Raw genomic sequence first — 16,519 nt, 5'->3', positions numbered from 1 at the left:
TATACAGTATTGTATTAGTTTCAAGTGCAGGTATTTTCATTCTTGAGATTGTGACTGGCCTGTTTTTCTTCTTTGCTTACAATTAGTTTATAAAGCTCTTTCTACTTACTTCCAACCATTCTTTTAATTCTCAAAAGAAATACAGCACAAACTGGTTTGATGCCCCTGAGAACACAGTTAAACCACATCAGCAGCCTCTTGCAACATAACCAGCCACATGACTGGTTCCCACCAGAGGTCAGTGAATGGACATGGCAATGAGTTTGTTAAGAACAGAAGGGCCTTTGCTTTGCTTTCTCTCTTTCCCTTCCATAGTGACCTTGGAGATCATGGAGCTGCAAGATGGAAGGGGCTTAGACCCTTCACTGCTTAGGAGAGAATCTCCCAAAAGATCCACCTGACAAGGAGAATCCACACTGGACCTTGGTAAGCTATTGAGACTTGAGGATGTTTGTTATAGCAACTAACATCAATATCATCATATAGTTGACAGTGCAAAGAGTTTCCATAGCATCCATTTTGAAACATTTTTAATATAGTTTATTTGCATGAATCCACTTATATGGAATATAAGACACACAGAGAATGGAATATAACAGAAATAAAGTGGTTCCTCACAACCAGTAGTCTGTGAGCACCTATTAATAGCACTATACTGCTCTATATGGCAGGATAATATTAATATTTTTTGAGACTTTAAACTAGATATTTTTTCCTCCAGATATTTCCCCCCTCTCCCTTTTCAAAAAGATCATTGTCTCAGAGGGAGGATGGAACAGAACAGAAAACAGAAAATATTATGCCTAAATTGGTTTCTAACCACCTAAATCCATCAGATTTTCCTAGATGCCTCAGAGGCAAATATTAAGATGGAAAAGTGGAGAGTGAGGGGGTGGTAAGAAAGCTGGGCTCACCCAGGGAGGGAAGAAGAGGGGAGTCAGAGAGAGTGCAGATTTCTGTGAACCCTAGAGAGCACTGCATCTCCATCCACATCTTAGGGAAAGGTGGCAAGACCCCAGAAAGGGATGGTGGTGGGTGATGGGGGGATGAAGAGTCTCACAACTTCCAAGCAAGGTACAGAAGCGGCAGAAAGAGCTACACAGGCATGTTCACGGCAGGATATGATGCATTAGCAGCTGCCTATATGCACCAGTCTGGCCCTGGACCGCCCAAATCATAGATGTAACTAAGGATGTGTCAATATACCATGGCAGCAAGTGATTCGAGAAACGGAGAACCTCCTCCTCAAGGACTGGCATTACATACCCTCGAGGGGGGAAAGGAGGAAAACCCCCGATTGACTGTGCCAGACTCTAGGGATTAAGGAGAGAAACATACTCCTTCAAGGCACTTGAAATTCTCACTGGAGCCCTTGTTACCCTACTGGCTGTTTCTTGGGGTAGTTCCCGGTGGAGAACCATCTCCGGTGGAGGGGCTTAGGTGTGTGTGTTCTGGGTGGGGTGGGGGCTGTCATGCTGGCTCAGTGGGGGAGGCTGGGGGTTGAAAATAGGAGAGGGCGGGATGGGCTGCGCCCTCCACCACGTCTCCTCCCCTTCCCCCCGACCCCCCACCCGCGACCCCGGCCAGGATTGAGGGCGGGCTCGGGCGGCCAGCAGGGGGCGCCAGAGGACCGTCAATGCCGCGGAGTGGACTCGCCGCCCCGCTCGAGACCCTGGTCCCACCCGGGCTCCGCGTCCCAGACGTGTAGGGCACCCCGGCCGCGCGACCGGCGAGGGGTGGGGAAGCAGAGGGAACCGGACGAATCACGGGAGCCTGTGGCCTTCAGCGGCGGGCTCGAGGTCACAGCCGTTACTTCTGGGCGGGGACCCCAGGGTGTCCGCCTCACACACAGGGTCTCAGATTTTAGACGGGGACCTCGGGGCAAATGAGCTGACGCACCATCCCGTGATGGAATCAAGGAAGGCAGGCGTCATGAAGCAGATATGTACACTATCTGACATTTATGTCAAAGCATGTTGGCATTTCTTCATATTTTGCCAACCTCAAGATAGGACATTGGCCCCGAGTATCTTACCCTTCAAGGGGGCCTCCTCCAAGGCTTCCTCCATCTCTCCAGGGGGCAGCCTCTGTAGTCCCCAGACTTCTTGCCCATCTCCCTCATCCCCTAGCCCACCCTTCAACCCCCACCCACCCCTCAACACACACGCCCCTGCACGTTCTTCCCCCATCGCTCCGCTCTCAACTTCAAGCCTCCTCCAAGCCCTATGCTTCTCTGTCCACCCCCATCCCTGCCTCAACCCAGTACTTCCCTTCAGTTCTTTTCTTAACCATCTGTCTCAGTCCCAGCCCCGCCTCTCTCTCTCTCTCTCTCTCTCTCTCTGTCTCTCTCTCTCTCTCTCTCACACACACACACACACACACACACACACACACAAGCCCAGCTGGGAGGCCCCAGGGGCAAGGCTGCCCTGCATAAACTCACCTCTACCAAACTCCCACCCTAATCAGCCATGGATGCCCAGCCCTTGCGTCCCGACCCTGAACACCAGCATCAAATCATGCCTAACTTCTTCCCAGAGCTCCTGGAGGAGTAAATGCAGGGGCAGAGAGTCAGACCCCAGCAAGTGGGGTCAGTGGGGACAGGGGTCAGAGGGCAAAGCCTGGGTTCTGTCTGTGGTTCACAGAACCCGGAGACCTGTTGCTAGGTAATCAGGTCTCCCAGCCCCTTCCCAGCACATCCTGAACTGCACATCGGCAGCCTCCAGCCGTCTTTCCTGCGTCTCTCAGACACCCGCCCTTTGTGGGATCCTCAAGAGCAGGAGGAGGGGAGAAGCAAGCCCAGTCACCACCCCTGAGCTGCACCACCCCCACTTCACTGCGAAGACTCGGCCGCTGGGCCGTTAGCTCACCACCGCCATGAGTCTGGGCATCATGGAGGAGGAGGACCTGGCCGAGTACTTCCGGCTGCAGTATGGGGAGCGGCTGCTGCAGCTGCTACAGTGAGTGTTGGAGGGCCCGCCTGTCCCCCAGCACCCCAAACCTCCCAGGCACCGATCGCACCCATTCCCTGGCCCCAGCACAGCCTCCTCTCCCTCTCAGCACACCAGTCCTTTCGCTCAGATGAGTGCTTTCCCTCCCCACGGGTGCCTGTCTCCACGGGTTCCTCCCAGCCTCGGCCTGCCCCGGGGCTCAGCGTCCACCATCCTTCTTGCCTGTGTCTTGGGCAGGAAGTTCCCCAGTACTGAGGACCAGTCGGACTCTCCATCTGTCCGGCTACTGGAGAAGAAGAAGGAGGCCAAGATCATGCACCATGCCATGGAGCAGAAGAAGGAGGTGGGCAGCTCAGGGTGAGGGATGGGAAGGGCCCACCCCTTCCCAGGGAGAGCCTGAGGACAGCCCTCCATTTTGTGGGTGGTGGTGGCTAGAGTCAGGCATCCTGGTGATGGTTCAGTGTTTCCTCGGCGGAGCACAGGAGAGATCTGAGTCTCAGGGTCCAAGAGTCCTGGGATGTTCTGCTCTGAACCAGACGTGGAGTGGAAACCGGGCACCTGGGACAGGGCTCTGGGACAGGGGATGCTGGAGCCTTCCCTGGTTCCAACTCAGGGGCCCTCCCTGCTGCCCCCCACCCCTAGACGTTTCAGCGCAGAATGGAAACACTGAACCTGCGCTGGGAGGAATTGGGCATCAAGGAGGCCCAGCTGAAAGCTCACATACAGAAGTTTGAGCAGTTCATCCAGGTACCGAGGGGCGAGGCCTGCTGCAGCCTGGGACTGCACTCTGCAGTTGTCCCTCCTCCCCCACTTCCCCACCCCTGCCTTCTCCTGGATTCTGTTGACTCCTCACCCTGGGTGGGAGGTCTCCTGGGTGCTCACCAATGCCTGGAGCTTCCCCCTTTGTGGCCCCCTCCTCTTGTGCTGTTTGTCATTTCCTGCTTGTCAGTCTCCACTCCTCTGGGTTGCTATTTCCCATTTCCTTGCCTATTGTTGGTTCAGTTCAGTTCAGTTCAGTCGCTCAGTCGTGCCCCACTCTTTGCGACCCCATGAATCGCCGCACGCCAGGCCTCCTTGTCCATCACCAACTCCCGGAGTTTACCCAAACTCATGTCCATTGAGTCGGTGATGCCATCCAGCCATCTCATCCTCTGTCGTCCCCTTCTCCTCCTGCCCCCAATCCCTCTCAGCACCAGGGTCTTTTCCAATGAGTCAACTCTTTGCATCAGGTGGCCAAAGTACTGGAGTTTGAGCTTCAACATCAGTCCTTCCAATGAACACCCAGGACTGATCTCCTTTAGGATGGACTGGTTGGATCTCCTTGCAGTCCAAGGGACTCTCAAGAGTCTTCTCCAACACCGCAGTTCAAAAGCATCAATTTTTCGGTGCTCAGCTTTCTTCATGGTCCAACTCTCACATCCATACATGACCACTGGAAAAACCATAGCCTTGACCAGGTGGGCCTTTGTTGGCAAAGTAGTCTCTGCTTTTTAATATGCTATCTAGGTTGGTCATAACTTTCCTTCCAAGGAGTAAGCGTCTTTTAATTTCATGGCTGCAATCACCATCTGCAGTGATTTTGGAGCCCCCAAAAATAAAGTCTGACACTGTTTCCACTGTTTCCCCATCTATTTCCCATGAGGTGATGGGACCAGATGCCATGATCTTAGTGTTCTGAATGTTGAGCTTTAAACCAACTTTTTCGCTCTCCTCTTTCACTTTCATCAAGAGGCTCTTTAATTCTTCTTCACTTTCTGCCATAAGGGTGGTGTCATCTGCATATCTGAGGTTATTGATATTTCTCCCAGCAATCTTGATTCCAGCTTGTCCTTCTTCTAGCCCAGCGTTTCTCATGATGTACTCCGCATACAAGTTAAATAAGCAGGGTGACAATATACAGCCTTGATGTACTCCTGTCCCTATTTGGAACCAGTCTGTTGTTCCATGTCCAGTTCTAACTGTTGCTTCCTGACCGGCATACAGGTGTCTCAAGAGGCAGGTCAGGTGGTCTGGTATTCCCATCTCCTTCAGAATTTTCCACAGTTTATTGTGATCCACACAAAGGCTTTGGCAAAGTCAATAAAGCAGAAATAGATGTTGGTATGGACAGTTTATCCAGTGAATGAGTGAATAGGGAATGATGAATGAATGAACATGCCACACTCAGGGCCAGACACCTGGAGATACAGCGGTGAATGGTGCCCCCAGGTCACCCCACCCCTCCAGGCACTGGAGTCCACTCTGAGACAATCACAGAAACCTCCTCGACCAGCCTCACATAACCCTGAGACGTGCTTCTCCTTACACCTCACCCCCTCTCGAGCAGCCCGGCCACCCCTGTCCATTCTCAGGGTGGACAGAAGCTTCGTGGGGGCCTCACCAGCCTAGGCCCCAGGGCGGGCAGGGCCCGTGCCTGACTGGCACCACCTCCCTGGCCCCAGGAGAACGACCAGAAACGGATCCGGGCCCTAAAGAAGGCCAACAAGGAGCGAGAACTCAAGAGGCAGCGCATGCGCGAGCTGGCCAAGGCCAAGCAGGAGATGGCGGTCCTGCGCCTGGAGCACCAGCGGCTGAGCGCCAAGCTGCAGGAGTACTCCATCTTCAACAAGTACCTGGAGAAGGTGGTGGAGAACTCCGAGGTGTGCGGAGGGCTGGGGCCGGGGAGGGGGCGGGCTTCCGCAGCCCTTCTGCCTCGTCCCCAGGGACCTGGGCTGGGGACCCTATGTTCTGGGGAGAGGTCTCCAGCCAAGGAGGGCAGCTGGCAGAGGGCCCTGGTGAGACTGGACTCGTTTCTCAAGGGTGGGGGCCTGGTTGTGCATCTTTGTGTGCATGACGTCTGTGGGCTTGTCTGTATGGGTCACAGGTTCGAGGTTCTGTTTTGGAGCACCAGCCACCAGCTCTGCCTGCCTCTGTCCGATGTGGTCCACACTGTCCCTGCTTCCCCTCCTCTCTGGTGTTTTTGGTCTACTTTGAGAGTACATGGGGAGAGGGATGGAAAGAGACTGGACACACCAGCCTCATGCAGAGCTAGGCACTTGGCATATGCTGGGCCCTGGGCTGCATGCTGCAAGCGGAAGCTTGCTCAGTCTGCTCGCTAGGCCCCAGAGGAAAGCCATCATCTCACCCTGTTAAAATGAGGAGGAATCGGAGGTTCAGAGAGGTTACGGAACCTGCTCGGGGATACACAGCTTGTAGGTAGCAGAGCCTTTGTTTCTAAGTCCCCCTCTGTAGGCCACTGACCACTGCTTTCTGTCAAGTCGCCTTGTTGCCAGAGCTAAGGGGACTTCCCAGCTCTCTGCCCACCCACGCTTCCTGCGGCATTTGACCCTGTTGATGCTCCTTTCTGGAATATTCCCGTGCCCTTTCCTATGGGGCTCCTCCCTCTTCCTCCTACCTTCTGGTCCTTCCTCCTCAGGCTCCTCTGGGGCTCCTCTTCCTTAAGTCCCTTGGGTCTTTGTCCCAGACCCTCCACTTTTCTCCCTGATTCCCTGGGCCCATGTCGACAGCCATCCACCTGTGTCCTCCACGCCCACATGTGACAGCAGCAGGGCCCCTCACCAGGATGGAACGAGGTATGAGGTGTGCCTTTTGGGGTGTGAGTCCGAGTCCATGGCCTGTGGGGGGTTCAGAGAGACAAAGCACACACAGCTCTTTTAGAAGTCCTGGCAATTTCCATATAGGACCACTAACCTAGTTTATTTATGCATGAGCCCCAAATCTGTGTTATCTCCTGCATTCGAAGGTACTGCCTACTGTATGAGAAATAGTTCATTTGACAATTGGTTTTTCGGGGGTTGCGGGGGTGAGAGAAGACTACTACATTAAAGCAGTAGATAGATTACAAGACATGACTCAGATTTAGAGCTGGTAGAGCTGGTAAAATGTGTCTTAGGACCAAGCAGACTGGTCTGGATCTTGCTGGCCCATATCGACCTCCCAAGCTCAGGCCCCTACATCTAATTCACCGAGTCTGTAACTGCTTCTTGCCATTCCCAGGCCAGCCCTGCTGCTGGTGGGTCCATTGCTGGTGAATGGCATGACCACCCACCCACAGCCTCACCAGAACCCAGGCCTCACCTTTGACTCCTCCTCCCTCAATCACCGCAGCCATCAATCAGCAGATCTGGTCTATTCTCCTAAGTATTTCTGGAATCCAGCCCCTGCCCCTTCCTCATTCAGACCACCAGATGTATTTCTTAGGAGTCCAGCTCTGCGTTATTTCTGTCCAGCATTCTGCATCCAGCATAGTCAAAATCTTTCTTTTTCTCTTTCTTCCTTTATTTCTTTCAAAATATTTAAAGCATACTGAAAAGTATACAAAATATATGCAAAATATATGAACACCTAAGTATTCATCACAGCTTTATCAAATTGGAATTATTTTTTTCCTATTTGTCCCCCCTTCCTTTTTTTTTTTTTTTTTGGCCACACCATACAGGTTGCATGATCTTAGCTCCCCAACCAGGGATCAAACCCAGGCCCCTGAAGTAAAAGCATCAAGTCCTAACCACTGGACCACAGGGAATTCCCATCAAGCTTGTTGTTATTATTTTTGGCAACAGAATACATTATCCATAAGCTATGAATAGTATGTACATGTCCTTTTATGGCTTCTTTTTTCCAATCAATGATTTTTTTAAAAAAGTTGTGTCATGGGAAATTTCAAACATACAAAAGTAAAGAAAATAGTCTACTGAATGCCCATTACTCATCACCTAATTCCAACAATTATCAACTTACTCTCAGATCCCCATCTCTGCTATTTTGAAGCAAATGATATTTTTTTTAATCCATAAGTATTTCAGTATATAACTCTAAAAGAGCTCTTTTTAATGTATCCACAATACCTGTATCATGTGTGTGTGTGCTTGCTCAGTCGCTTAGTTGTGTCCAACTCTGCAATCCCATGAACCCGTATCCAGATGACGTCAAAATTTCCTGATATTGTACAAATACTTTTTGTACAGCTGGTTTGTCCAATCAGGGTCCAAACAAGGTCCTCACTCCGGGTTTGGTTGGGGTGTTTATCAGGTGTTCCAGACATCATTATTATGCTGATCAAAAGAAGCCAGACATACTGTATGATCCCACTGAAATTTTTCAGTTCAGTTCAGTTCAGTCGCTCAGTCGTGTCCATCACCAACTCCTGGAGTTTACTCAAACTCATCTCCATTGGGTCAGTGATTGATATGTTTAAAAACAGGTAAAATGAATCTTTGGGGGTAGAAGTCACAATTCTGGTTTTCTTGGTAGTGGTGGGGGGCAATACTGACTGAAAGGGGGCCAAAGACCCTTCTAAGGTGCTCAGAATGTTCTGAGCTCCCTTCTTCAGTTATTAGCTAGAATACTATGAATACCATCAAGAAAAGGACTTCATAGAGGCTTCCCTGGAATTCCAGTGGTTAAGATGCTGTGCTTACACTGAAGGGGCCACAGGGAGTCCCTGGTTAGGGAATTAAGATCCCACGTGCTGTGTCGCATGGCCAAAACGTAGGAAGAAAAAAAAAGGACTTCAGAAAGAGAATCTTCCCTTCAAACTACTTGGTAACTATATTGGCCATAAAGAAAAAGCTTGTTAAATGCTTGACTCTTTGAGTCTTCAGAATAATGAGTTGGTTCTCCACCATCCTTGACAAGTGCCCTGTAATGTTGTTAGTATTATTGCAAACTCATGGGTTTTTAACATATTTGATATGTTTCAATCCTTTGCATTTATTCTTACTGATGTTCAAAGGGTCCCATCACTAGATAATGGGAGCCTCTTCAAGTTGGTTTCTGAGTGCTTTAGAAATTGGTGTTAAGTTTAGGAGAGGTGCTCCTGGTTGCTCTGATGTAGCCCACTTTTTAAATTACATCTATTTATTTTTAATTGAAGGATAAATGCTTTACAATATTGGTTTGATTTCTGCCATACATCAACATGAATTAGCTATAGGTGTACATATGGCCCCTCTCTTTTACCTCCCTCCCAACTTCCTAGCCAATTCCTTTTTTAACTGTTATATATTGTTACACCTCTTAGAAATATAGACTGGAAGTTATCTCTCTGCTCACTTCTCCAATGGATGCAATCCACACTCCTCAGGGTTTACTAAGCCCCTTTTTGTTAACTTCTCCAGGGTGATCTCTCTCTCCCCATCTTGAACTCAGGCCATCCCTACTAAACTCTCTTGCTCATCCTGAATATGCCACACACACCTCATCATCTTTATCCAGGCTGTTCTGTGTACCCGTACGACTTCCTCACCTGCCTTTGCCTGGCCATCTTCTCTTCATACCTCTGGTCTCATTTTTCAACCATCCTATCCCAGAAGAAGCCTCTTCGGCAGTCCCTATCTCCTCTAATACTGAGTTAAGTGGCTCTTGCCCACAGAGGAAGTGTTTGGGGGAAAGGCCAGTTCCCGGAACACCAGTCTATTGCTGGAAATGTCATGAGATGGAGAGAGCACTCAGGGAGTGTCCCCTGGGTGGCTGGAAGGCATGTGTCGATAAATCCCCCAGACATGAGTTGGCATCCTGAAACTGGTGCTCACAGCGCCTTGAAGAGAGGGAAGGTCGCAAGGCTTTGTTCTGTTTAGTTAGGGTCAGAGCCGTGTTGCGGGGGGGGGAGGGTGACTGAGCCTGGCCGGGCCCCCGCCCCTCTGGTAACCCACCCTCTCCAGCCCCCACCGGAGGGAGGCCTCAGCCATTGCTGAACAAATACGAGAGCACCAGGTGGAAGATACTACCTAACACTGTCCCGCGGCCCCATCCCCCAGTCACCGATAAGGCTTATCACTCTGTTTCGTAATTATTTACTTGTCTGTGTGTCCTACCGCGCCACCGCATGTGGTTAGGCTTCCTAAAAGCAGTGTCTGGCTGTCTTATCTCCTGCTCTGTCCCTAGCGTTTAGCACACTTCCTGGCTACTAAGTGGTTCGTCATGCCTTCTTGCTGAATAGGCTCTTGATTGCCATCCGAGACATCAGACATCGCAAAGTCTACCCCGCCCCCGCCCGGCAATGCTCAACCCTAGAATCATATGGGGACCCTTCAGACCGGTTTATTCATCTGGGTATCTGAGGGTGGAGCCTGGCACGTGGCCTCGTTGAAGCTCGCAGGTGATTCCAATAAAGTACAGCCAAGCCAGAGAGCCTGCCGGGCCAGGTGCACATGCTCCCATGCTCCCGACACAGCACCGGGGTCCACGACCCACACCACGTGACCCACGGCCCATACCAACTCGGTGGGGGGGGGGCGCCGGGGAGACTCCGAGGGCTTTACAGCCTCTGGCCCTTGACTTAGCCCAGGGCCTCCCTGCCAGGCAGAGGTGCAGAGGGTGGGAGTTGGGGCGCGCAGAGTGGAGTCCGGCCCCCCCGGGGGGAGGTGCAGTGACCTGAGCCCCCAATCCCCCCCACTACCCCGCCCCCCTCGGGCAGTTTGAGGAGATCCACGAGGTGATCGCGCGCTACAAGACACTGGTGAGCATGCACCACGACCTCATGCAGTCGGCGCAGGAGGGCCAGGAGAAGATTGAGCGTGCCAAGGCGCGGCTGGCACGCTACAAAGAGGAAAAGGACGACGAGATCCTGCAGCACAACAACGAGCTGGCGCGTCTGCAGATGCGCTTCGACCGTGCCCGCAGCGACGTCATCATCTGGGTGAGTGCCGGGCGGCGGGGGACACAGACACACACACAGACATAGACACGCACACACAGGCAGGCGGGCAAGGTATACACACACACACACCTCAGCACACACACACAACACGGGTAAGGGACACACACACCCCAGCACACACGGGTAAGGGACACACACCCGGACACACACAGATACAAACACGGGTAAGGGACGCACACAACAACACATACACACCCACCCTTGGCGCTCACACCCCACCCTTACACCCCTCCCCAGGAATCTCGCTGGGCACACATCCAGAACACCGCTGCCAAGAAGACTCTCTTGCTTGGCACCATTAAGATGGCAACGCTGAACCTCTTCCAGATCGTGAGCAAACAGCTGAAGGAGGCGACCTTCGTGTCCCTGGAGGACACGCACAAGCAGCTGGACATGGTAAGAGGGGCCCAAGTGCCTGGCAAGCAGGCTGGAAGTAGCCATGATGGTTCTTCATGAGTTGAGAGGCGTGACAGCTACAGAGCAGTGGTTCTCAAGTTTTCAGAATTGCCTGGGAAGTCGGGCTTGTTGCTGAACCCAGCCCCAGAGTGTTGGACTCGGTAGATCTGAGATGAGAAATCATGAATTTTCATTTTCTGCAAGTTTCTGGGTGATAGTGCTGGTCTGGATTCCACACTTTGAGAACCACTACTTTAGTGCTAAGATTCTGTTGGCCCCATCAATAGGTCTGTAGAGGAACCCACTACTGAATTCATTAGCTGCTGCACAACAGTCTTACTAAGTTCTAGTGAGATGCTGAAGGCCTGTGACTGGGTCCCATCCTTGGGGAAAAGAGAACATCTACAGGGGCAACAGTATCAGTCATGTTAGCACCATTCTGAGATTTTTCTCTGAAGTGATTGAAAGGAAACTGAAAAGGAAGTAACGTCCTCACTGTATATGATGCAACCCTGTCTGATGCCATGTCTGTGTACCCCCTGGAATAATCTCACCTCTGACCAAAGGAAAGCGCATCCCTTAACTTGGGAAACCGCACTGTGCTTCTTGTGACATGCGGAGAACCATGACTAATTATTTATCCCTTTGGCATATCCTTTTAGCCTTTAGCTCTGCCGTGAAACAGTGGAAAATAGGCTCCTAAAGGCTGGAATTTCTGTTTGATTTGTTCTCTGTTGTATCCCAGGCCTCTGGAACTATGCCAGGCAGATAGTAGGCACTCAGTAAGTATTCAGTGAATGAATACGAAACACAAGCCAACGAAAGCAATTGACTGAGAGGTGCTTCGTCTGTTGTTTTTTTTTTTTTTTTTTTTGTCTGTTTTTTTTTGTTTGTTTGTTTGTTTTTAAAGAGAAAAGATGGGAATTCCCTGGGGGTCCAGCTGTTAGGACTCTGCACTTCCACTGCAGGGGATCTGTGTTCTGTCCCTGAGCAGGGAACTGAGATCCTGCAAGCCTCACAGCACAGCCAGAAAAAAAAAAAAAAAAAACCCCAGCAACCTGAAATTCATGAAATGTAAAGAATTTCACCCACTGACCAGCAGAATTTCCTTAAACTAAAGAATCAGCCTGCATCATAAGGCATGTTAGAACAGAATTATTCATATTAACAGTCCAAAGACTATAAAGGGAGTTTGTAAGAAAGTTTGTTGTGAAATAGTGATCCTCAAACTTTTTTCGGTAGCAGGATACCTTTACAATCATAAAATTTGTTGAAGACTCCCAAAGAGCTTTTGTTTATATGGGTTATGTCAGTTGATATTTACCTTATGAGAAACTCAAGCAGAAAAAATAAAACTATTTAATTCATTTAAAATGACAGTAAGAAACATGTTAACACAAATAGCATATTTAAGAAATAGATTTATTTATTCATTTATTTATGGCTGCCTTGGGTCTTAGTTGCGGCATGTGGGATCTTGGCATGAGGGCTCCAGAGTGCATGGGCACTGTAGTTGTGGCACGTAGGTTTAGTTGCCCCACTTTGCATGTGGGATCTTTGTTCCCTGCACTTGAACGCAGATTCTTAGCCACTGGATCTCCAGGAAAGTCCCATAAATAGCATTTTTAATGAAAAATACTTTTTCAAAAAGTATTTTGTGGGATGGGTGGCATTTCGACACTTTGCAAATCCCTGAAATGCTGCTTCCTGGTGGACAGGTGGATTCTCATACCTGCTTCTGTATCCAGCCTGTCACGATAGCCTCTGTGATGGGAACATCCCACTCGGGTAAAAGTCCATGTAGACTCACCAGAGGAAAGACAAGTAGCAGAAGTAACAAAAGACAGGTAACACCTTAGCATTACTGTAGAAAGAGTTTTGGCCTTGCAGGCCCCTCTTCCCAGCTGTAGGGTCTCAGGACTTGAGGTGTCCTCAGGCCCCTCCCCTTTAGCTGTTGTAAAGAAAGATAGGGCAGGAGGTGGTGATCTCCAGCCCATGGCCCCTGCCCAAGCACCCCCTGTTCGGACAGTAGCTTCCAGTCCATCCACTCCAAATTCTGAGCTTTCAGACTCCCTCAACCGTTTGTTGTCCCCCACCCCGACCTGGGCATGCTGCATGGCCTTTGGGATCTTAAGTTCATAACCAAGGATCAAACCTGGGCCCCAGGCAGTGAAAGCACCAAGTCCTAACCTCTGGACCACCAGGGAATTCCTGTTCTCAACCTTGACTTGCCTCCACAGGAATTCCTCATATTGCCCAAATGTTATTTTTAAATATCCCACTTGATTCCTGTAGGATATGAGCTTACTGACACATATACGTACGTGATTGAGTAGCCTGAAAAATGGAAAATGAAGACCTAGGAAAATATTGTAATAAGTTGAAACTTTATATAAGGTAAATATATAAATAGTATTATAAATAATACATGTTACATTTATAGTAAATATAAGTTAAAATCTAAGGTCAAGGCAAGAGAGAGATGTATGGACTCTCAGTTCTTGGATTATAAAGGACAGTAGTTCAACAGGGACGGAAGTTGGCTCTGAGCTGCCTTGTAACCAGAGGAAAAGCAACACACCGTTCTTGAACCAAAATAAGAAAACATAAGGTTTCCTCAGAGAGATCCTTTCCCAGCACCTAACTTCTAGCTGAAAATTTTCAGAGGCTTCAGAGACACTCAGTGAATTATGTTCTCAGTAGCAGCCCTACTGTGGGCTTCAGAAGGGAGTCACCCATCTAGAACTGGGAGCAGGGTACCACTCAGGGAAAGTGATTTTGCAAAAGGCCAAGACAGTTTGCATTCTGCTCACTGTCTGTGCAAGGTCCAGCATTATCATCTCTGAATAAAATCCAAACTGTGCTTGGCAAATCCTAGAATCCCAAGGTGATTAAGTTTCCTCCAGAGAAATAAATGGACTCTATGGACTAAAACGGGGCTTCCCAGGTGGTGCTAGTGGTTAAGAATCTGCCTGCCAAGGGTTCGATCCCTGGGTCAGTAAGATTCCTCTGGAGGAGGAGGGCATGGCAACCCACTCCAGTATTCTTGCCTGGCGAATCCCATGGACAGAGGAGCCTAATGGGTTACAGTCCATGGGGTCGCAAAGAGTCGGATACAACTGAAGCAACTTAGCACAACACAGAACGTGAACTAAAAACATTTGGAAGACAAAGTTAAACGAAGTTTGCTGGTTTTAAAATGCAGAACTTCACAGTGCCTTTGCTGTGGCTCTGTCCTGAGACTCCAAGCTGATCAGGTTTATACAATTTGCTTGCCCACAGAATCTGTTTTGGGGGTGTGATGACTTACTATAAGAACATAGTTTGGGAAATACTGCACTTGGCATCTCTGTAACCTTGGGAAAGTTATTCTAATTCTTTGTTTCCTCTTTTGCAAAATAGAAATTATGTTGGTAATCGTAATAGTGTTAGCAACTAGCAGGTTGTTGAGAGTTTTGGACAGTGTATAGCCCTGTCTTTTGAAACACTCTTGAAAAGGAGAAACTGTTGGACTGAGATCTAAGAGGCCATCCAGTCCAACCTTTTCTTCCTCTTTCCTTTTTAAAGATAAAGAAATCGAGTCCCAGAATGATGAAGTGATTTTCTCAGAGTTGTGTCAGGACCCCAAGTCATCTTTTCTGTTTTTTAAATTGAAGTTAATTGATTTACAGTATTGAGTTATTAGTTTCAAGTGTACAGCAAAGTGACTGTTGTGTGTGTATATGAATGGATAAATACATATATCCATATTCTTTTTTCCAAATTCTTTTCAATTATAATAGTTTAAGATATTGAATATAGTTCCCTGGGCTATGTATCAATAGTAAGTCCTTGTTGTTTCTCTGTTTAACATATGGTAGTGTGCATCAGTTAATCCATACTCCCTACCCCTCCCCCCTTCCCCTTTGGTACCATAAGTTGGTTTTATATGTCTGTGAGTCTGTTTCTATTTTGTAAATAAGTTCATTTGTACTATTTTTAGATTCCACATATAAGTGATAATCATATATGTCTTCAACTTCACTTAGTATGATGATTTCTAGGTCCATCTGTGTCGCTACAAATGGAATTATTTCATTCTTTGTTATGGCTGAGTAATATTTCAGTGTGTGTGTATCCATATGTATATACACACATATATCATATTTTCTTTATCTATTCATCTATTGATGCAGAGCCACAGGTCTTCTAAATTATGAGGCTGTGCTCTTTCCACTGTATCATACTGATTGCATGTTCCTTTTTTAATATTGTTTTTAAAAATTTATTTTTAATTAGAGGATAATTGCTTTACAATATTGTGTTGGTTCCTGCCATATATCACCATAAATCAGCCATAGGTATACACATGTCCCTCTTTCTTGAACCTCCCTCCTATCTCCATGATTGCATGTTCTTTACAACTAAAGTTAGTGAATAGAATTGAAATTTCCCTTGATGACTCAGGATTATCGTAATGAGCCTCTGTTCTGGAATTCAAGTAAATTGACCTGCCTGAAGGCTGTTAACTAGTGGAGAGGCCCCGACCCTGGCTGACTCCTTTCTGCTGACGCTTCTATCCCCAGAGTCCGCTCTGGAGCCTCCCCGTCTCCCTGTGAGACGGTCAGCCTGAACTTCATCCTCTCACTGCGTCTGCCTCTAGGGGTCCCCACCTCCATCCCTCTTCATTACCTCTAGTCTGCTAAGCCTGATTCTTCACGTCAACTAAAATAATTATCAAATGAGGGAAAGTGACCTCAGTCACAGAAAATGGTGACTCCTTACCAGCAGGCTATGCCCAGATGTTTTTGGATGGGTGGCCTGTCAGCAGCTTGGGATTGACTGCAGTCCTTTGGCCTCACTAGATCCAGCAGTTTATCCAGGACCTGTCAGACATCTGGGCAGAGGTGAAGAAGAAGGAGCTACCGCAAATCCGGGTTTGAAGAGCAGCCGTGTTTCCAGAACGTTCCAAGACGGAGAAGGGAGGGAGGAAGTTGCTGGTGACTTTGCCATCCAGTCAGCCCAGTCCAGCCCCCGGGATGTAACCCCCCACCCACTTTCGTGCCTTTTTGCTGGTAAAATCCCTGTTTTTCACATCAGGCCTCAGCCCATCCCATCCCTGAAGACATTAAACGCTATAAGAACTTTGTTCCTAAGTTCTCTCTCTTTTTGGTGGTTTATTCATGGGGAAGAGGGTACACTGGGGGCAGAACCCCCCAAAGCGCTCCCTCTGGAAGCTGGTCACTTAGGCTGCTCAGGTTTGATGTCTCCTAGGCTTTGCTATTTACACAGGAAGGATCCATATGGCCACACACAGTGGAGTGAGGACATAGACCCCTTCTTCTGCTATCTCAATTTTTTTCTTAAGTTGGTGTTTCTAGTTGGAGTGCAGAAACTCACTGGAAACCTGAAGTCAGCTTTCTGGGTCAGAGCAGCAAAGGGATGAGTTAGGAACTCTTTCTTCCCTGACCTCAGGAGGAAGCCCTGCCCTCCCCCTGTCCCCACTGGACCCCAAGACCTGCAGTATGGTGTC

At 48.9% G+C, this 16,519-nt stretch overlaps 1 protein-coding gene across 1 annotated transcript; it reads left to right on the top strand.

Moving 5' to 3' along the window:
* Nucleotides 1-2,176: 2,176 nt before the first annotated feature.
* CCDC42 (coiled-coil domain containing 42) lies at nt 2,177-16,142 on the top strand. The gene is made up of 7 exons (XM_020869129.2): nt 2,177-2,960; nt 3,189-3,294; nt 3,594-3,698; nt 5,393-5,590; nt 10,369-10,590; nt 10,849-11,007; nt 15,852-16,142. Exons 1-7 carry the CDS (start codon nt 2,878-2,880, stop codon nt 15,927-15,929), a joined length of 951 nt encoding a protein of 316 aa, XP_020724788.1. The 5' UTR covers nt 2,177-2,877; the 3' UTR covers nt 15,930-16,142.
* The last annotated feature ends 377 nt before the right edge of the window (nt 16,143-16,519 follow it).

The sequence above is a fragment of the Odocoileus virginianus genome, chromosome 17, assembly GCF_023699985.2.
Source record: "Odocoileus virginianus isolate 20LAN1187 ecotype Illinois chromosome 17, Ovbor_1.2, whole genome shotgun sequence".
NCBI classification, from domain to species: domain Eukaryota; kingdom Metazoa; phylum Chordata; class Mammalia; order Artiodactyla; family Cervidae; genus Odocoileus; species Odocoileus virginianus.
Note: the sequence above shows the minus strand (reverse complement) of the source record. Positions and strands in the feature narration are given on the sequence as shown.